We start from the raw sequence: 21,339 nt of genomic DNA, 5'->3' as shown, positions 1-21,339 counted from the left end.
CCAGGGTTTATCTCCCTCTGGGATAAAAGGGGTGAGCAGATACATGTTGCAATTTTCACTTAAAAGTTGCCACCTGGAATCCAGACTTGGCCTGCTGGGGTGAGTGGAGAGCAGAGCCGTGCATTCTAGATGACCCGCCACGCATGCGGCAGCTCTGTCTGCAGTGTATTGCAGCCCCATCTTTGCGCCCCTGCCCCTCCCAGCTTAAGACAAAAGAAACCCCAGTAAAAATCAACACCAATGGATTCTCTTGAAAAGAAAGCAAAGATGCTTAAAGTATGGACACATTGGACCTAAGTGCAGTTTCACACTATATAACCACATGAGGGTTTTGCATGCAGAGTCATGCAAGACACAGGGAGACACGGGTGTCAGGGGGCTTTTGGCCACTTCACTTCTTGTCTGGCAGGGTCTCCTTGGAGCTGCTGGGATTTTTAAGGACACCAAGTAATGGAAGATCGGTTACCCTCTGAGTCACAGAGAAATGTATCGTATTGTGGAAATATATCATATTGAAATGTATCATAATTCCATCAAACATGTATGGTAGAAAGAAAAAAAAATTAAAAATAAAAAAAATAAAAATGAAATGTATCATATTGTGTTTTCCAGTGTGAAGTTGTTGATGGGGCTTAGAATACATTTCTGATGAGCTCACACCTTTGCTGTAATTATTGCTTAAAATTCTCCGATAGGGTCTTTGTTGGGGAAGTCAAACAGCATTGTTGTGCTCATTTCACGTTTGGAAACCTGAGGAACGCTTGCCTTATCTTGCATCACCCATAGGTGACCATCTGTGCTGGTTTGCCGGGGATAATCATGGTTTCCTATTGCCCAGTTGCAATTATTAATAGTGTCCCCTTTCCCTCTCACAAGTGCTCCGGTTTATATTTAAGGAAAAGGTCACCCTGACCACCTGACACGTTGCTGTCAAAACTAGGACTGGTGAGTCTACGTTTCACATTCACTGGATCATTCCATTTAAGCAAATGTTTTCCCAGTTGTCAAAAGTCTTTTCGGACTTACAGGGTGACACACGGCAGCCTGTCCCCTAGACACTGTTCTGGGTAACACACGCAACCTGAGGCCTCTGCTTGAAACATTTTTGTTGACTTGTTTGTTTTTCACTTGATTTTGTTTTGTTTGACTCTCACAGTTGTCAATTGAAAAAAAAAATACATTGTAAGTACTTCATTCAGCAAGCCATTATTTCTTTTGTGTCCTGATGCCTAGTCATTTTAAATTATCTTGCTCTAACAGGAGTTAAAGGGAAATTAAACATGTATCAGGGCAGTTCCGCCTAGGCTGGGTGCTAGCGCTGATTTGTCCCTTGAAAACCTTGCACAAAAGAAGTTGAGTCGCTTTCCACAGCCCTGTAATTAAACAGGCCTGGTGGGAAATCGTATGCAATTGTTTATACCTGTGATTACTTTCCATCATGGTGGATGCCAGTTACATTGCATTATCAAAACCAATAATGGCCCAGTTCTGCAATAGATTAGCTATGACCGCAAAATCACCATTTGTCTTTGTAGCACTCTTTTATCTCATCACTTGTCTTTCCTTTTAAATGACACTTGTTTCATGTGTTAGCTCATTTTGAGTCATAAATGGCAACATATGGAGCCATTAACCAAGAAATAGTCTTGCACCTTGCCCGGTTCACAGAAACGGAGTTGGAAATTTCGCCTCCTGGTATCATTATTGTAGTTCTCTCTATGACTGGAAGAAAATCAAATTTCAAGTTCTTCCCGCGTTCCTACTGCCTTTCACAGCACATTTCAAAATAACAGCAGTAGGCAGATTGGATTGTAATAGCAATTTTTAAACCCAGAAATTAAATTAAACCAAAAAGAACTACACCTCCTTCCAGTTCAGTAGTGTTTCTTCCAGAAAGAAGAACATCTCCACAGTAACAGCAGTGACAACAGAGAATTTTTCATGGAGATCTGAGTTACCAAGTTTATGGAGACTGCAGAACACACAGGCTGTGTTCCAGAGAAACTGACAATTGGTGCTAAATTGTTTACAAAGGTCTCTGTGCTTTGAGGGGAGACCCACGTGGTGGTCAGTGCAGTGGCATTAGTGCCTTCTCAAATTGTTTTATTAAGGAGCAGGAACAAAGGGTGAGTAACTAGTCCAGCGCAAGCTTTTCCCTATAAAATGGGAAAGTTTGACTATGCAAGAGGACATGTTTTACTGGAAATATATGTCTAGATTTCCTGGTCCTTAATGATTTATGTTAATTATCTGCCTCCTAATGCCTCTTTCTTTTGTGCATGTCACAAGGAGTTTTGCTTCCTGGCTTGTCAGCAGAGAGCTGACAGGCGGGAGACTGCTTGGCCAGTGGGGGAGGGGAGAGTCCTAGCAGCTTGAACACGAGGTCCCGCCCAGGGGGCTCCTTGGGCTGCCTGGATCCTGGGAGTTCTGACCAGGTGGGAGAGCTTCCTGCATTTTTCTCATCAGGGGAATCTGCGGAGGCCCCAAAACGCTGTACTTTCAAAACAGCCTCAGGGGATGGGGGATGTGTAATCTGCATCTGCAAACGGATCTTTCCTGCCTGCACTGAGCCAGCCTGGAGTCCCCTCCTCCCCTCGGGCAGGGTGCAGTTTGTCCTCCTGTACTGCCATTGCAGGCTGCTGTTGTCTCCTTTGCCCTGGGGGTTTTGCCTCTGTTCTATGTCAAGTGACAGGTAGGAGCTCCTTAAGAGTGGGGTCTTCCCACACCGAAGCACGTTGGTTGGCTTCCGAGCCCAAGGCTGGGGGACATCTAGTTTAGATATAGTTGAGGCTGCCATTCTGACATTGTGCAATATTTCTCTCTCTGCCCCCCCCTCACTCTCCCCTTCCTCCTCTTCTAGCATTAATACTTTGAAGACAAATATGTAATAGCTGTACAAAAATCAGGATAACCTATACCGGAGGGGCCGAGCACAGGTGACCCTGCCTTCGAGAACATTAACGAGATTCACCTGCAGTTTGCCCACAGGCTACCAGCACAGAAATTGTGTAAGATTTGTTCCTCCTCCAAGCCAGATTAGCAGGTAATTCTGTTGCAAAGTCCTGGAGACCACAAGTTATCTATCTGCCTCATCTGCCCTGTAAAACCCAACTACCTGTATTCCTGCGGCCAAGGCAGGGCTTGCATTTTTTGAAAGATTCATCACATCTTGGATTTCAAGAAAAATCCCGTTAGCAGGTGAGGGACTCTGTCTTCTGCTCTCCTGTCGTGAGTATAACTCACTCTCTGGCACGAATACTTTCCTTTTGCTCTATATTCTTTGTCCTTTAGGGGCTTCCGCGTCTTTAAGTCCCAAATGGACAAAATATGTCCCCCACGCTGCCAAAACACACAGGTCACTCAAGGTCATCATCTGCGGGAAGTGGCCAGCCATTGTTCTGCCCACATTCTTGATCTGCGTCCATCTAACACCTGGCATGAATGCCTTGCAAATCGGGTCAAGGTATGGTCAGGGGTCAGCATTGTCTTTCCATCCCCCCTGAAGTGTCCGGGCCACTGCAGATGACGATATCACACTCTGCCGCCTAGTGATTGTGTCACTGTTCCATAGATAGCTGGAATCACAGAGCCAATGTTGCCCAGGTTATTTTCCCATCCTTGTTTGTGGACATCGCGCCTCCTATTTTCACTTTCTGGGATATCCGCCAATTTTTCAAGGACTGGGTAAAGAACAAAATAAATATTTGTGGGTAGATTAAAAGGAGAATAAGTATGTTGGCTGTAACTCTGCCAGTCTGAAGAAATGCGTTTGAATTGTCTTTCAGATGTTTTAAAGTCATTAACTGCAGAGATTCGGAAGGTTGATCTGCTACTTTGGGAATTGGGGGATGGGGTATGTGTGGGTGGGTGGGTGGCTGGGTGTTGGGGGAAGAGAGGAGTCTGGGACGGGAAGGCAAGTGAGTATCAACTCTTTAAAGTCCAGATTAAGTGACTGAAAACAACTGTGTGGAAGTTACACTAACTCTTTAGTTTGATCAGAACCTAAAAAGTTAGTGCGGACTTAACAACACACACACACATATATACACAACATGTATACACTCTTTCTTTCGAATTGTTTGCGATTCCTTTCTAAGGGATTTCACTGACGCGTGTGAATTTCAGCAGGTCGCGGTCTCGCGTGGCGGCCACGCTGCCCGGGCTTGCCGGGCCGGGCCGGGTCTGCAGCGCGCGAGGCCCGGCCGATCCAGTGTGCAGAGCTGTCCCTGGGTGGCGGCGGGGAGGGGGAGGGGGCAGGCCCTCGTCACCTGTCCGGCCTCCCCCGGGGCGGGGCGCGGCTCCGTCCTCCGGGACCCGAGCTGGCGGGCGGGCAGGGGGCCGGGCCGCGGGCGGGGAGGGGACGAGGAGGCGGGCGCCGGGCCGCGGTGCTCCCGGGCCAGGGAGACTTGGCTCCGGGGTGGAGACGAGCTCGGGGTGGGGTTTCGCGCCGTCCCTCCCCCCGGGCGCGGCCCCCTCCCCGGCGCCCGGGAGCCGTGGGCGCTGCGCTGCCGACCGGCCGGGCGCGGGGAGCTCGCGCGGCGAGACAATGGAGGAGGAAGAGGAGGGCAGCCAGCGGCGCCAGCCGAGCCCTGCCCGCGGCCGGCGGGGTAAGCCTGTCCCGGGTGCCGCGCCCGGCTCGGAGCCCGAGCTGCGACCCTCGCGCGCGACTCCTTCGCCCCCGGCGCGGTCTCGCTCTGCAAAAGGCGGCGGCGCGGGGTCGCGTTTGTCGCGCGGTGAGCGCGCGGACTGTGCCGGATCTCCAGGCAGTGACAAATAAATCACCAAGCAGCTTCTTAATCATTTCCCCCGAGTTCCAGCTCGGGGGAGACGAGCTGTCTTTGTGCAGCTGCCTGCGGGACGCCAGCTCCCATTCATTGGCCGGGAGATCCCAGGACGCAAATGCACGCTAGGTGCAAAGTTTTGCAGTGTTTTGGAGTTAAATCGCAGAGTTTAGGGGTGTTTTATTTTACAGATCAGAGCAGCAGGGGGGTGCTGGTACATCTGGATGCTAGGTAGAACTCCCGAATCTTCTTTTATGTTTTCATTCCAAAGTTGGGAGTTGTTAGACAATTCCGGTAACTTTTCTCCAGGCGGTTTCCCTTTAATTGTGTTTATAATAGACTTGTCTTTTCCGTAGGGAATTTCCAGAAGCTTATGTTGTTCCAAAGAAATTTCCCAGTGGGGTTGGGTGGCCAGAGGGCGTCTCTGTTCTCCGGTGTGATGGGCTGCGAGGCCTGACCCCATGGTGTAGGTTCTTACAGGCAGCATGTTCATGAGCCGCAGGGTCCCCAACCGCCCTGTCCCACCCTCCTGCCCCAGGTTCACGCAGGGGCCAGTTAGTTGCACAGAGACGTGCAGGGCTGTGCGTGGGAGTGGGGATTATGCACAGGGGAAAAGGTGTGTGTCTTTTAAAAAATGTGAAAGGGAAGTAACACATGACTCATCCGCTCTGAAAATGCAAAACTAAGCCAGACAGAAGAAAATACAATTACAAGAGCTAGAAATCCCCCAGTGAAATGCAGAAAACCTTAAGCTCAGTAAACCCTGGAGGGTCCCTGAGTCTGACAGTCATCAGTCTGGGTGTCTGTGTTTGTGCTTCCAGACAGAGCTGTCTCCTTGAGGGCGCCAGGGGTGTCACTGGGGGCCAGTGGGAGATAAGACCCCTGCCCCCCACCCCTACTGACCCTTATTTGATAGGACAGGATCCTACGGCAGGAATTCAACCTCTGGGCCTGTCCTGAAAGAAATGACCCAGCTTCTACAGGGGCAGTTAGAATGGGACCAGTTTAAGAAATAACTTGCAAATAACTACAGTTATTCAGAGATGCTTCAGAGGTTAGGAGACAATGTGCTTACTCTGTCCATTCATTCATTCAAGGAATACTAGCAGCTGTTATGTTGTAGTCTTATAGGTGCTGGAGACCCAGCAGAGAACAAAGCAGATTTATGCCTGTAATCCTAGCATTCTGGGAGGCCGAGGTGGGAGGATCGCTCAAGGCCAGGAGTTCGAAACCAGCCTGAGCAAGAGCGAGACCTCGTCTCTACTAAAAAATAGAAATTAATTGGCCAACTAAATATATATGAAAAAAATTAGCCGGGCATGGTGGCGCGTGCCTGTAGTCCCAGCTACTTGGGGGGCTGAGGCAGAAGAATTGCTTAAGCCCAGGAGTTTGAGGTCGCTGTGAGCTAGGCTGATGCCACGGCACTCTAGCCTGGGCAATAGAATGAAACTCTGTCTTAAAAAAAAAAAAAGAAAACTTGTCTTCATTGAACTTGTATTCTAAGGGCCAAGTTTCAGGGGCGGTGGGGTGGGGGTGGGGAGGTAGTGGTAGAGGGAGACAATGAACAGATAAGTAAAACATATAGCCTGTTAGATGGCAGAGTTAGATTTAACAAATAAAAGTAATATTTTAGTATAAGTATAGCCCATGCAATATTTGGGCTATACTTATGCTAAAAATTATCCATTGTTTATCTGAAATTCAGATTTAACTGGGCAGCCTATATTTAATCTGGCAATGCTATTTGATGGAATTAAGGTGATGGGGGAAAATAAGACAGGGAAAAGGAATAGGAAGAGCGGGGTGGGGGGCAAAGGTGTAAACAGGATTATGGGGAGACCTTCACTGAGGCAATATTTGAGCAAAGGGCGAGGGAGGGAACAGCAAGGATCTAACATGTTCAAAGAACATGTAAGAACATGGGAGGAGCATGGGAGGAAAAGAGGTTTAGAGGTAATCCCAGGCCAGATCACATTAGGACCTATGAAACCATGGTGAAGACTTGCACTTTTATTTTGAGCAAGATGGGGAGCTGCTGGCAGGTGGGACTTGTCTTTTCAAAGGATAATACTGGCCAGGTGCTGTGGCTCACACCTGTAGTCCCAGCAGTTTGGGAGGCCAGGGCAGAAGGATTGCTTGAGGCCAGGAGTTTAAGACCAGCCTGGGCAAGGTAGCAAGACCCCATCTCTATAAAAAATTTTTTTTAAAAATTAGCAAGGCATGGTGGCATGTGCCTGTAGTCTCAGCTACTCAGGAGGCTGAGGTAGAAAGATGGCTTAAGCCCAGGAATTTAAGGCTACAGTGAGCTATGAGCATGCCACTGCACTCCAGCCTGGGAGACAGAGCAAGACTCTCTCTCTAAAAAAAAATAATAATACTGGGTGCTGTTTCAGGCGAACTCAATTAGGGGCGGGGAACGGCAGGGAGGCTGTTAGGTGGCTTCCAGCAAGAACCAGCACTAGGCTTGGACCAGGTGGTGACGAGCATGTGGCGATAGGAAGGCAGATTCTAGATGTACATTAAAGGTAAAGCCAAAAGAATTTGCTAAGGGATTGGATGTGGGATGTAAGAGAGAAAAAAAAAAAAAGAGGAGTGAGCGATGACTTCCAAAATTTTGGCGTGAGCAGCTGGAAGGATGGAGTTGCCATTTATCTAAGTGAGGAAGTGTTTAAGAGGAATAGATGAGAGGGTGTTTATGATTTGGGGGTGGGAAGAGCAGAAAATCATTTGGATAGGTGAAGATTGAGATGTTTATCAGGCATCCAAGTGGAGATGTGGATTGCAATTTGGATATTCGTGACTGGAGTTGAGGAGGGAGGCCTGGAAACTTCTTCGAGAGGTGTGCTAGGATTGAGTCTGTGTGCAGAAAGAAAGTTCCAAAGGATCCACACCCACCCACCTTCCGGGCACTCCAGCACTTAGAGACCAGAGAGATTGGAAGGGGGGGCTGGAAAAATTGCAAAAGTAGGGCAAGAATCCAGGTTAGATTTTTAAGAACCCGTTCAGTACTGGGCGAATATGATGCTGAAAAGGAGTGTGGCTTCATTTCCAGTTCTCCTTCGGTTCCAGCATGAGAACCACAAGAGAGGGTATCTCGGATGCTAACGTCACCAATAACGTCCATTGCTGTCATTGCGCTCTTTCTTGCATGTGTCTACCTGTCTGTTTCGCCCAGTTACAGTGTGATCTTCCAGGGCAATGACCATACCTTTCTCATTCCCCTTTGCCTTCCCAGCATGCGGCAGAGCACCAAGCATACAGAAGGCACTCAATAAATATTTGTTGAATGAAAGGCTAATGATACCCAGGACTTTGAGTTTATCATTTTACTATAGATAAGGATCCCTTGGGTGATCAGGTAACTTCTTGTCCAACTGAGACACTATCGAGAGTGAAAGGGACACCATATATAATTTCACCAGATGACAGTTGTCACCCAGAGCTGTTCCGTCAAACTGGGGCATATGGTCTCCCCAGGAACAGCTGTAACCAGTGAGGTTTCTGTGGCTGCGTAGCCAGGCTACCAAGTCAGTGACGATGTGGCAGTGGACTGCATGGTGCATTTGGCAGAGCAGGACCTCAGCAGTTATTGGTGGAATTTGAATCTGACTATATCACGCTGCCTTTGAGGGCTGTGGGCTCCTCGGTGTCATCCTGGGGCGTGGGCATTCCCTGGGAATGCTCTGTCTGTCACAGCAGCCCGGGGGTGTCTGCTTTTGCTCTGGCCCCTTCTAGAAATATCCATGCAGGTGGCGTGTTGTCAGTTCCCCCAGACCGTTTGATCGGCAGCCCCCGAGGGAGTGCCAGCCTGGGGGGAGTCACAGGAATGTAGGTTTGGGCTCAGAAGTCTCCTCTAAAATAGCCCCAGTCAGCCTCTGCACCCGAATCCTGCTTTAGTCTTCAAAGCACTTCGCACTACTTGACGTTTATAGTCTATGAACTATTTGTTCCTTGTCTGCCTCCTGAATTACGACGCAGACTCCTCTATGAGGAAAGGGAATTAAGTCTAACTCAATCTATTTGACCACTCCACCTCCTACCTCTTTTCAGTGTATGGAGCCAACATCCAATAGATATGTGTGTGAATGAATGAATGAATGAATGAATGAATGAATGAATGATTCAGTCAATTAGTTAATCGATACTTGAAACAGGAATGCTTTTCTGGGTAGGGGAAGGGCTGTCCCTATTTTGTTTAAGGTCTATACCAGAAATCTGCTTCATCATTGACTTAACATTGTAAGGTTCTTTTTTTTTTTATTATTATTATTATTTTGAGACAGAGTCTCACTCTGTTGCCTGAGCTAGAGTGCCGTGGCGTCAGCCTAGCTCACAGCAACCTCAAACTCCTGGGCTCAGGCGATCCTCCTGCCTCAGCCTCCCGAATAGCTGGGACTACAGGCTTGTGCCACCATGCCTGGCTAATTTTTTCTATATATATTAGTTGGCCAATTAATTTCTTTCTATTTATAGTAGAGACGGGGTCTCGCTCTTGCTCAGGCTAGTTTCGAACTCCTGACCTTGAGTGATCCACCCGCTTCAGCCTCCCAGAGAGCTAGGATTACAGGCGTGAGCCACCGTGCCTGGCCAAAATTTTAAGGTTCTTTAGAGGAATACAATGACCCAGTTCCAGGATGATTTCTGTGCCTATTTGTATTTGGTAGGCGATCTTTATGATATTAACAAGAGAGTTGGAAAACCAGGGGACCCCCAGGGACTGCCCCCAGAATATGTGTGTTAGACTGACGTTCCCAATCTTGGAGGCTGTGCTCCAGGTTAATTTCTCGCTCACACGTGGCAGAATGCATTCAATTGGCCAAAGAGTGAAAAGAGAGAGAGAGAGCAGGAAGATTTTAGGTCCAGGGGCCAGGACCAAAGGTGGCCCACGTGACTGCTGCCCACGTGACCAGAATGGGTGCAGGGAAGAGGCTGGGAAATCCGATCCTCCTGTGTGTGCAGCAGGCCAGCGTGATGGTTGGACTCGCCCAGAGAGGTTGCGCAGCCGGACAGACAGCACACAGCTCCCCACAAGCTTCCCCACGACAAGACACTGTCTCAGCACAGTTTTCAAAGTGACATTTACCCAGAAGGCACCATAAAGAAGTGAGCGGCGCCCTCCCTACGCATCTGTGGGCTACCGGGAAGAGAGTCCCAGAGAGGCGTGGGCACTGTCGCCGGCGGCGCTGGGGGCAGGCAGGGGTGGAAGGTCTGGCGGGGCAAGGCTCCAGGTCCCTCGCTGGGGGTCAGCTGGCAAAGCCTGTAACCTGAGCTGTGGCAGAGGAGCTGGCCTTGGCGCTGCTGCAGTTGCCGCGTGGTGATCTCCCTGGGGACACCCTGTCTTCCGTGGTCCCTGCCTGTCTGGGGCCTGTCCCCTCCCCCACTTTGCCACCTTTCCTTCCAGAATGCCCACATCCGGCGGGGAAGCCATCTGGAACTCTGATGAGCGTCTCTCCGGCATTCCTGCCTCCCTGGTGCCTGCTTCTCGAATGCCTTCAAGGGGCTGTTCTGGCTTTGTGCTTCTGTTGCTCTTTGCCCTGCTTGAAAGGAGCTCAGGGGGCAGTCCCTCTGAGCTCTGCAGAGACTAGGAGGGGCAGGAAGCAGGAACAGGGCCGCCTTTCTGGAAGGCCAAGCCTCCCCTTCATGCTAAGGCTTCATTATTTTGTTAGACAAGGATTCCCAGAGTCGCAGACAGCTAGACACACCCAGATTTCCATGTTTGCACCAAAGCATATTCCAAACAAGACACAGCATTGTGTTTCTGTTTTGGTGGCTTGGATAATCCACACTGGAGCTTTGCTCTGTTCACGTGGATGATGAGGAATGGGCGGGCCCCAGATTTCTGACTCCATGGCTGTGGAATTGGGACTAAATCTCCTTTGCTGGTTCATTCTCTTATTTGTTTATAACCCAAATTAGTTTTTCTCCTCTGCTGAAAGACCACGTTCTCCCCAAATGGCCGGAGTGATTGAGTTGTCACTTCTGGCTCAGATGTGGCTCAGATGATGGACGTGTGTAGAGTGGCTTCGTGTGTTGGGTTGTTCTAGATGCTGGTAACAGTGGAGCAGGAGCTGCGGGTAGGACGGGAGGCACATGGGTGCTGGGGAGTTGGGCAGGAAGACATAAGGCAGGAAGGTGACATGAAGGGACACAGGGGGCTCTGAAGGCAACCAGATGTCTGCCAAGGGATCGCACCCGGAGCCTCCCGGCCCCATGAACCATCGGTGCTGTTCGAGTTTCCCTCCAGATCACATCCAGCCTTGTTAAGCACCTGGAGACATTTTAGAAAGATCCACAAGAGAGAGAAAAAAATGAAAAAGCAAAAAGCGTTAGAAAAGAATGGGTGTTCAGAGAGTCCAGTGAGTTGGGGGTCGCTCAAAGGTTGACATTGATAGACTCACCATGACCTCCAAGACTTTCCCCTTTCCATTGCTCTCCCTGTTTATTTTAGAGAAGAGAATGGAAAAGTCCTCAGCCTCCAAGGGATGACTGTTGTGGCTGTTTTGACCTCTTCCGATAATCCCTGGATGAGACAGCATGGCTCACGTGAGCCTGTGAGCCACGGGAAGGCAGAACGTGACTTTCTGCATCTGTCACTGGGATCGAGTGCAGGGACGTTTATCCACGTGGGGGTGTGTGGGCGGATGTGTGGTGTGACTGTCAGCAAATCACCTTTCCAAAGACTCGAACCTGTTCATTCATCTAGCTGTCCTGGATAATGTAAAAAAATGTATTATTTTAATGATGTCAAAAGTAATCGTGACATTTTGGCTAACACGCGAGGTTTGTACAACACACTCAAAATGTAAACGTAAACCTGTTCAGATTGCACACGTATGGATCCGTCTGAAATACAGCATTTTCTGCATCTGGCTTTGTTCAACAGAGTTTGCTACTCCTGTATTATTAAGCAAGAGACTATAAAAAAAGGTAGCTGTGATGTGAGACTGACTATTAATTAGAAGGGTCACCTAAATAAATGAAATTACAGTTAATCCCCTAATATCTTTTAAACCAGTCGTTCCATCTTCTTCTCCTTCTAAACATACCACTGACATTAATGAAAAGTACAAAAATGAACTAATATGGCTGTTTTTCCTCCCTTTCCTCAGCAGCGTCTGATGGAGATGCTATAATTAGCAATGTAATGAGAAGTGAAGGGTAAACAAGCAGAATTATTCCCAGAACACACATCAAGGGGTAGAAGACTGGAACAGGAAAGCCATTCTGAGATTAAAATATTTTCTGTGCCTAACCAGAAGGTGTCCATGCTAGAACTGTATCCACAGACCTTTCTGGGCAAAGAAGAGGGAAGCGGTATTGGTGGCATTGCTTTGGGGAAACTGGTTTATGCCCCAACTCTGGACACCTGTTACTTTATAGCCCTGGGGTGAAGGTTTGGTTCTCTGTTTATCTGAGATTCAAATGAGCAGAACCCATCAAATAATGAATCTATTTTTCTATTAACTTGGTTTTTAAAAATATTTATTTATTTATTTAGAGACAGATTCTCACTCTGTTGCCCCAGCAAGAGTGCAGTGGCCTCATCATGGCTCACTGCAGCCTCCAACTCTTGGCCTCAAGCGATCCTCCTGCCTCGGCCTCCTGGAGTGCTGAGATTACAGGCGTGAGCCACCACGCCCTGCCTCTGCACTTAACTTTTAAAGATAAATAATTGGTAAACAAGCTTTTATTGGAAACTTTTAAAAAAATTTAGAATCCATTTCATGGAGGTAGAAGGCTCTTTGCATAACTAATGCTGGTCTCATCATCTTCATTTTATTAATGAAGAAAATGAGGTGGAGAGAGGTCAAATTGTTTGTTCTAAGTCTAGGATTAAAACTAGGACTCCTGGGACGACCCAGCCTAGCGCTTTTCCCAGGGAATTACTATTCTGCCTTCATCTGTAATACCGTGTGATAAGAACTGTTCTCTGCTAAGAGAACCTATCTAGCTCCTCAACTGAATGTTCTTAACTTTCTGTCTCTAATCTGAGTTTTTAATCTCTCTCTTTTCTCTGTTAACTGGAATAGTCAAACCTGACGTCCAGTTTCCCAGCCATGGAGAATGAACAGAGATTCCCCGTCCGTGTCCAGCACACCGAGTGTGGACATTGCATGCTTTAGTTGATCTGTTCTTAGCAGAAACCGACTTGTTCTCTAAAAGCCAGCTCAGCAGTGTGTTCTAGGTCAAGGCTATCAGAACGGAGCATTTTTGCTCTTCCCTTTCATCATGTGTTTTGGGTCCAGGCCACTTCAAGTAATGTGTGTCTCAGCCTTTGCTTTCTGTCTTCTCAGTGACTACCTCTAATGACATTCTTATGCTTGCCTGGCTTATGCCGGCAGGGGAAAATAGAATTTTCAAGTGGTTCACATGTGTCAATGATTATATGACTTATGTGTAGGGTGATAGCTATTTTTGTTCTTGGTGGCGGAACAAATGTTTCAGAAACCATTTTCAGACTATAAAAATATCAAAATCCTGTTACCAGGATAAAACTGTAATTAAAAATATAGAAATAATCAAAATCACTAGAGTTAACTCTTTTATAATTAGAAACGAGGGTAAGGGGTAACCCAGTTGCCTGCAAACGACTAGTCCGACCAAGTAGTCTCGTTTTGAATAACCTCAGAGAAAGAGAGTCAGAAATAGCAGAGTTTTTGCTGCAACATCTTTATGTCTAAAGTACAATTTTTCACATTTTTTTAATTGTGAAATTTTCCTCCCTTGCCATAAATAAAAGAAAGAAGGCAAAAAAGTTTACCAAGGTACATTCATACATTAACAACTGCCACAAACCCTCTTGGTGTTCTGTAAATGAGATTTCTCTTTTTTTTTTTGAGACAGAGTCTCATTTTGTTGCACAGGCTAGAGTGAGTGCCGCGGCGTCAGCCTAGCTCACAGCAACCTCAAACTCCTGGGCTCAAGGGATCCTCCTGCCTCAGCCTCCCAAGTAGCTGGGACTACAGGCATGTGCCACCATGCCCTGTTATTTTTTTTTTTTCTGTATGTATTAGTTGGCCAATGAATTTATTTCTATTTATAATAGAGACAGGGTCTTGCTCTTGCTCAGGCTGGTTTCGAACTCCTGACCTGGAGCAATCTGCCCTCCTTGGCCTCCCAGAGTGCTGGGATTACAGGCGTGAGCCACCGCGCCCGGCCTGTATAGGAGATTTCTAGTGTGAAATCGTTAATGGTGAACTGAATTTTCTTTTGTCTTTCAGAACAAGGAAAAAGCAACCTGCATGTAACGTCGTTGGAAGATGCAGAATGCCGCAGAGCCAAGGAGCGCCTTGCTAATGGCAACAGCCGAGTGTCATTATCCAAGTCCTCCCGAAATATCCCGAGGAGACACACCCTAGGTGGGCCCCGGAGTTCCAAGGAAATACTGGGAATGCAAACATCTGAGATGGACAGGAAGAGAGAAGCATTCCTAGAACATCTAAAGCAGAAATACCCCCACCATGCCTCCGCGATCATGGGCCACCAAGAGAGGCTGAGAGACCAGGTAGGCGTGTTTCTCCTTGTAGAGCTCGTTCCTTAAGGAACACAGAGGAAAGCAAAGTGGCCTTCGGTTTAAAGGGGGAAAAGCAATTTACCGTGGACTGTTGCTATGTCCAACCACAAACACATCTAAAGTGCAGGCGAGGGAGGGGGCTAGTGCCTTACTGAGCAAGCATGGCACCAGCTACTGTGCACCATCCTCAAAGCACTTAGTGCTGAACACAGTGAATGAATAAATGAATCCATAAATACATTTTCAGAGTAAGGTAGAGTGTAGAGGTACAGACTCGTGATAAACCCCTTTTCCTTAGGAAGCTGACATTAGGGTTTTGTTTCTGCTCTTCTTGTTCCTTGTTAAGCACAGATTTTTTTTTTTTTTTTTTTACATGCCTTGATTTCAGCAGTCTTCAGCTACCTGTTTTCTCTGGTTATTTTGACAGCTGCAGAGATAGCACCCAAGTGTGGTTTGGGATGCTTTTGTTTCTTGGCTGTGTGCAATTACTTTTTAGCTGACGGAGCGGGTTTGGGGTCACAGGAGTTGGGAGGCCGCCTCTGTGGACCTCACTGGCCTGTTATCAGATTGACCTTTGGGTGTGCATAACACAGCAGGGAAGGCACATGGCGCCGTGCGTGCGTGGTGGGTGGGGGAGGGGCGGAGGGCAGACTGCTGTTGATTCCGGGTAGGGGGCGAGCTTGGTGATTTCAGTCTGCCATCTTGCCAGTTAGCTGCAAAAATTATGTCTGACTCGCTCAGCTCTCCATTACCCTTGGAAATGGAGATCGGCATCAGCCTGAATAATTTAAATCTATGCTTCACCCTGTATCTCCTATTCTTCCTTAAATCCAACCTTTTCCTCTAGGGAATCAGAGTGCCTAGAAATATGGAATGTGCTTTATGGACTTCAGGGTTCATACTTTCCAGAAGGCAGTAAACCTAGAAGAGAAGACACAGGAATCCTGATCTGTGTGAAGATGGGCTGATGGCTAATTCTTTGGTGCTTAAGAAAAGGAAGGCGATCTTTTCATCTCAAGCCTTCACAAAAAAATACCCCTCATTTCTGTTGATCGTGGAGTCCCTGTGTAGTTAAGTAATGAGATTGGGGCCTCTCCCTGTGTCAGTTTTGGGTGGCACTGTATTTTATCTGAAGCTGTTCAGACTGAGAAAACTCAGAGTCAGAGAAGTTACAATGACGTGATTTTCTAAGGAAAAGGTTGCATTTGAACCCAGAGAAGTCTGAACTCAGAATCCTTGTTCATTCTAGTGATCCTGCATGTTAAAGATCACTGGTTATAGGGTTAGACAGTGTGGTCTGAGTACATGGGGTAAAGAACACGTTGAGGGCGTGTGTGTGACCAGGAGACAGAAATGAGGCTGAAAAAGGCAAAAAATTTGATTGTAAGTCGAGTGCGGAGGGAGAATATTTCTTCTCTAAAAGTTAAAATATATTAGCTTTGCTGAAAAAAATATAGAAATTGGCCTATCACAAAATGGTATATTTTTCCATGTCAACAATATCTCAGTTATTACTGTTCCTGTTATTATTTGTGATGCCGTCATTATTGCTAGCACTGTTATGTGGGGGCTTTGCCTAAAACTATTACGGAATGGCTCCAATTGTAATAAGAAGGTTGCAGGGGGTATGTGGCAGCCCAGGAAAGGGAACAATGAATGCGGCTTGGTGGCCTCAAGCTCCGATCTCCTGTTACATACGTCTCGGCCGCACGTCAGCTGGCCCTTTCTCTGGGTAACACAAGACGAACAAGTGCCACGTTCTGTCTCTGCCTCCTTTGTATTCCAAGCTGGCCATGCAAAAGTCAAGAGATTTCTATGTGCGAATCCATGTGTACATTTCCATCCTGTTGGTCTGCTTCTGCAAACCCCAGCCAGCGTTGCAAACCGCAGAGATCAGCGTAGGCATGGCTTGTGAAATTGCTGCAGACATCTCCTCGTCTTCTGCCTTTTCCATTCTTTCTCTCCTACCGCCCATTTCTTCTTTCCCTTCCTCTTCTCGGTGATGCCTTTATTCCTCCCTGACTTTCTGACTACCGATTATTCCAGACTTCCTTTGCAAGAAGATGACACAACGGGCTGTAAGGAAGAAGCCAGGTAACACAGGTCTGATGCACTTGTCTGGATACTGAGGTTCTAAATACTAGAAGCTCTTTGGTGGCTGTTTTCCTGGCTGCCTCCCAGAAAAGTGGCCTTAATGAGAAGAGCGCCAGTGAGCAAGACAGAGAATAAGGTGTTGAAAATGATGTCTCGGGTACCTTACACGAAATCTCTTGGTGCTAGGAAAATCATCTAGGTTCTAATGCCCTGGTATTAGACCTAATGAGAATTAGTGCATACCTTATGCTTCGACATCTCAATTCAAACATTGGAGGATTTGTGGTTAAAAAATGTATATTTGAGTCTTTAAAAAAATACATTGGCCAAGAATTTTCTTGAGTCTGAATTATTGAAAGGCTAAGAAGTTGCCTTAACTCCCTTCTACAGTGTGGGCCATTGTTGCAACAAAATGGTTATCTACATGGTGCTGGCTGTGGTCATTCCTGAGTCTCCCTACTGACCTAGGTCCTTTTTATTTATTTATTTATTTTGAGACACAGTCTTGCTCTGTCGCCCAGGCTACAGTGCCATGGCATCATCACAGCTCACCGTAACCTCAAACTCCTGGGCTCAAGTGATCCTCCTGCCTCAGCCTCCCAAGTAGCTGGGACTATAGACCTGTTTCACCACCACACCCAGCTAATTTTTTCTATTTTTAGTAGAGATGGGGTCTTGCTCTTGCTCAGGCTGGTCTCAAATTATTAGCCTCAAGCAGTCCTCTCGCCTGGGCCTCCTTGAGTGCTAGGATTACAGGCTGAGTCATGTGCAGGGCTATCAGACTGTGAGGCCCCATTGCCTGGCCAGCTAAGGGCTGGGCTCTTGGAGTCTGGACAGGCTGGAATCCAGCCTTCCCCCTATGCTAAGTGTATGATTTGGGGCTGATGACTTAATCTTTCCTTATCTCAGTTTCCTCATTTGTCAAAGGACACTAGTTATCTACATCATAAAGTATTGAGAAAGAAAATGGTGGAACTACTTGCTGTTTCGATGGCAGCACTTAGCATTATAATATTCTGGCTTATGGTGGCCAAAAGAAGAGTCTTGGAGGCTGTTGTTTTAAAATCAGTATTTAAAATTGTTGGACTATTTTTATCAACAAGTATTTGAGTACCTGAAGAGGTCTGTTTTTTTCCATTGTCAGAGAATAATTTTATATATCTGAAACAGGTACTTTTCTTTCGGTAGCAGCTTAAAATCCAGATTTCTTTCATTTGTTTATCCCATATATATTGATTTGGCATCTACCATAGTAAAGGCATTGTGTAGAAAGCAAATGTTGAGATTTGGCCCAATCTTCAAGTCAGTAAGTACAATAAATAGGTGTCCCTATGCAAAGCACAGTCCTTAGTGATCCAGCCCAAATACCACACTTTATGAGCTGGTCACAACATCTTGCAAGCACTCACATCCGGGGCTTCGAATCATATGGTGCATTACATTTCTTTATGTGTCTTTCCCCACCTAGAATAAGCTTCTGGAAACAGGAACCTTGTCTAATCACCTTTGTAAACTTGGCGTTTAGGGTAGGACACGACCTAGATTAGACAAGATCAGGAAATCTGTTGAATGAAAGAATGAGCCACTGTGTCTAGTACAGTCAGGCTGTGCTAGGTGGTGCAGAGAGCGAGGGGTAGGGAGTCCAAGAATTAAATGAGTGATTGCGGTGTAGACAGTCAGAAAGAAAGAGTTGGAGGCCAAGAAATTAAGAAAGGCTAAGTAATTTTCCCCAGGTTAAGAAGTCAACACTTGAACCAGGGTCAGAATTCCTAGTCTGTGGTCTTTCCATTCATTACTGACCTTAGTTTTTGCTTTTTCCACCTTTAATTTTTCCAAAGCTTGGTAATATTATGTATTTCACATTGGCTTGGGCAACAGAGATATAAACATGACTTTCATTGCCATTGCCACTGTTTTATAAATGTAAATCTTTGTTACAGAGCATATTAAATAGCCACAGAAAATAGATTCGTGTATGTATTTTACGTTAACAGGAAGTTGCTTCTTCAAAATAGCTCTGAGTTCAGGGAGCTCTGCAGTTCAGCAGCCCCTTGCTGTCCTGGTCACTGTGTGACTACAGAGCTTGGAAACGGGATCCTTTATGTCTTCACTGCTAAAGAGACAGATGACCATGTGGCTTGTCACCTGCAAACCAAGTTTCCACTCTTAGTCTCAGAAACCCTTCTGAAAATAATTTTTCAGTCTTCATTCCTGGTTACTCGCAGAAGTTCTATTTAACTCTCTAGGTATATGGTACCTCCCTTGTGGTTCCGGTTAGTCGATGTGGATTCTTACATCTAAGGGGTGGTCACCCCTTAGGAGGAACTGGTGATACATTTTAACATGAAAATCTGATGTGTTCTGCAGTTCAGTACAAAGAGTGAGAGTGTTATAAAGGTGTCATCCTTTAACATGAACATTACATGGAGGGCACAAATCAGGAGATAAGGACATGAGCCATGTGACCATCACAATGGGGTTAGTGAGGCCAGGAGGCCATTTGTCTGTCTCCTCCCCTCGGGCCAGGGCTGTGGCTGCTGTCCAAGTGGCTCTGAGACCTTCTTGGTGTCCCCACCTCAGCCAGCTGCTCCTGTGGCAGTATTTGCATGGGGACAGCACTGGAGCTCTCTATGCCCAGCTAGCTGGGCACCACTTACCATTCCCTGCTATGTAGAGTCCAGTGTATTCAGCTCTGAAATGTAACTGCTAATAATGGTGACAATGAAAATCAGGAAAATATCTATCAGTCTATTTATTCATATACCCCTCAAGCTGTAGTTTATTACACTCTTTTAATGACCTCTAAAGCACTTTATTCACTAGTGAAGAGTTGTTCTACACAATCTGGAACTTGTGTGGCTTTGGTTCGGTGTCTACGTCATCTGTTCCTTTGACTGACTTCTCCTTTCCAGGAGGTATATGCTTGATTTTGTCAAGAATTGTGGGAAATTGGCCGGGCGTGGTAGCTCACACCTGTAATCCTAGCACTCTGGGAGGCCGAGGCAGGAGGATCGCACAAGGTCCGGAGTTCGAAACCAGCCTGAGCAAGAGCGAGACCCCATCTCTACTATAAATAGAAAGAAATTAATTGGCCAACTAATATATATAGAAAAAATTAGGCAGGCATGGTGGCGCATGCCTGTAGTCCCAGCTACTTGGGAGGCTGAGGCAGGAGGATTGCTTGAGCCCAGGAGTTTGAGGTTGCTGTGAGCTAGGCTGATGCCACGGCACTCACTCTAGCCTGGGCAACAAAGCAAGACTCTGTTTCAAAAAATAAAAAAATTAAAAAAAAAAAAGAATTGTGGGAAATTAAAGACAGAGAACAAGAAGAGTCTTAGCTGCATTTGAATCGGAAGAGCAGGTCTCAAGAAGCAAAAACTACTTCCAGTTGGTAGATTAAAGGCAGTTTTGCTCCTGTTTCCTCAAAATCCACTGAAAACAATGAAAAGTGTTTCCAGGGGAGAGAGGAACAAACACCCCTCCACCTGGGATAAAACAAGGAAATGATCAGGACCTACGCAGTGGCTTTGGGAAACTAGGGCAGTCTTTGCGGAGACCCAGTGTATACGGAATGCAGAGAGGGAAAACACAGCCAAAGGAGGAACATACACCACCAACACAGCTCATGGTCTTGGCCTTGCCTTCCAAACGAAGCAGCTTTCTGGGCGAAGAGCAGGGTTAATATTAACAGAAAAGAGAAGGCAGTGGTTGCCGGATAACAACACATACAGTCACAGAGAGCTTTGCTGTGAGCCTCAGGGACATGGAATGCCCAAAATGGAAAAGTGAGCGTGTTGTGATTTCAGGGCATGGTGGCATATTTTTGTGGCGAGGGCATTTGATGTCACAAACCACAGGAAAGGGTGCAGGCTGCCTCCCCAGACTCCTTCCTTCTGCAGACTATTTTCAGTATCTAGTTGGCCCCATTCAAATGTGAGTCATCTTAGGAAAGGTGCTAATAGGAGGAGTGTACCTTAAAGCTGATGTATTGATCAGGATGGTCTAGATCAGCGGTCCCCAAATTTTTTGGCACCAGGGACCACTTTCATGGAAGACAATTTTTCCATAGAATAGGGAGGGTGGGGGTGGTTTTAGGATGATTCAGGTGCATTACATTTATTCTGGACTCTATTTCATTACATTGTAATATATAATGAAATAATTATACAACTCACCGTAGGTTGGGGACCCTTGGTCCAGATTATGCTGCGTAACAAATAAACCCTGTGATTTATTTGTGATATGGCACAGAAATGTTTTATTTCTCGCACACACAGAGTCTGTTGTTCCTTGTGCAACCCTCCTGAGAAGCTGTTCTTGCAATGACTTAGGGATTCCGGCTACTTCCATCTTGTGATGATGCCGTCTCAACATATGGAAACTTTTTAGTTAGTTATTTATTTTTTAGAGACAGGGTCTCACTCTGTCACCCAGGCTGGAGTGCATTGGCACAGTCGTAGCTCACTGTAGCCTCGAATCCTAGGCTCAAGCGATCCTCCTGCCTCAGCCTCCCAAAGTGCTGAGATTACGGGTGTGAACCATTGTACCTAGCCAACATATGGATTCTAATTCACTATGACAGAGAAAAAGAGAGAGAGCCGATTGGTTGTATACAAGCTCTTAAATATATTGGCCCAGAAGTGGCACATGTCAGTTCCCTTCATTGTAACATCTTGGTTCTAGCACCTTCTGGGATGTTTTATCAGATATTGGCTGTGGAATCCATTTTAAGAATGAAATCCTCTTGCCTCATGTCTTTTTATCAATTCTCCCAAATATAACTAATTGTTTCATTAGCTTTGTTGTACAAAGTGCTTTATGGCTCTCTGTACAATAACATCAATGGCTTTTATGTATAATGTAAATATACGAACATATTTATATCTATATGTAATGGCATCTTTATTTTTATGATTTTTTTTTTTTTTGAGACAGAGTCTCGCTTTGTTG

At 46.4% G+C, this 21,339-nt stretch overlaps 1 protein-coding gene across 7 annotated transcripts in view; it reads left to right on the top strand.

The window, feature by feature from the left end:
* The first annotated feature begins 4,478 nt into the window (after positions 1-4,478).
* Positions 4,479-21,339, top strand: part of KIAA1217 (KIAA1217 ortholog) — a 300,585-nt gene continuing 283,724 nt past the window's right edge. For all 7 annotated transcript variants that reach the window (XM_075997479.1, XM_075997478.1, XM_075997477.1 and 4 more), the window contains exons 1-2: positions 4,479-4,607; positions 14,003-14,286. In XM_075997479.1, coding sequence (XP_075853594.1) covers positions 4,547-4,607; positions 14,003-14,286 — 345 coding nt within the window. In that variant the 5' untranslated portion in view covers positions 4,479-4,546. The remainder of the gene's footprint in view (positions 4,608-14,002; positions 14,287-21,339) is intronic.

This window comes from Microcebus murinus, chromosome 25 (assembly GCF_040939455.1).
Source record: "Microcebus murinus isolate Inina chromosome 25, M.murinus_Inina_mat1.0, whole genome shotgun sequence".
Lineage (NCBI taxonomy): Eukaryota > Metazoa > Chordata > Mammalia > Primates > Cheirogaleidae > Microcebus > Microcebus murinus.
Note: the sequence above shows the minus strand (reverse complement) of the source record. Positions and strands in the feature narration are given on the sequence as shown.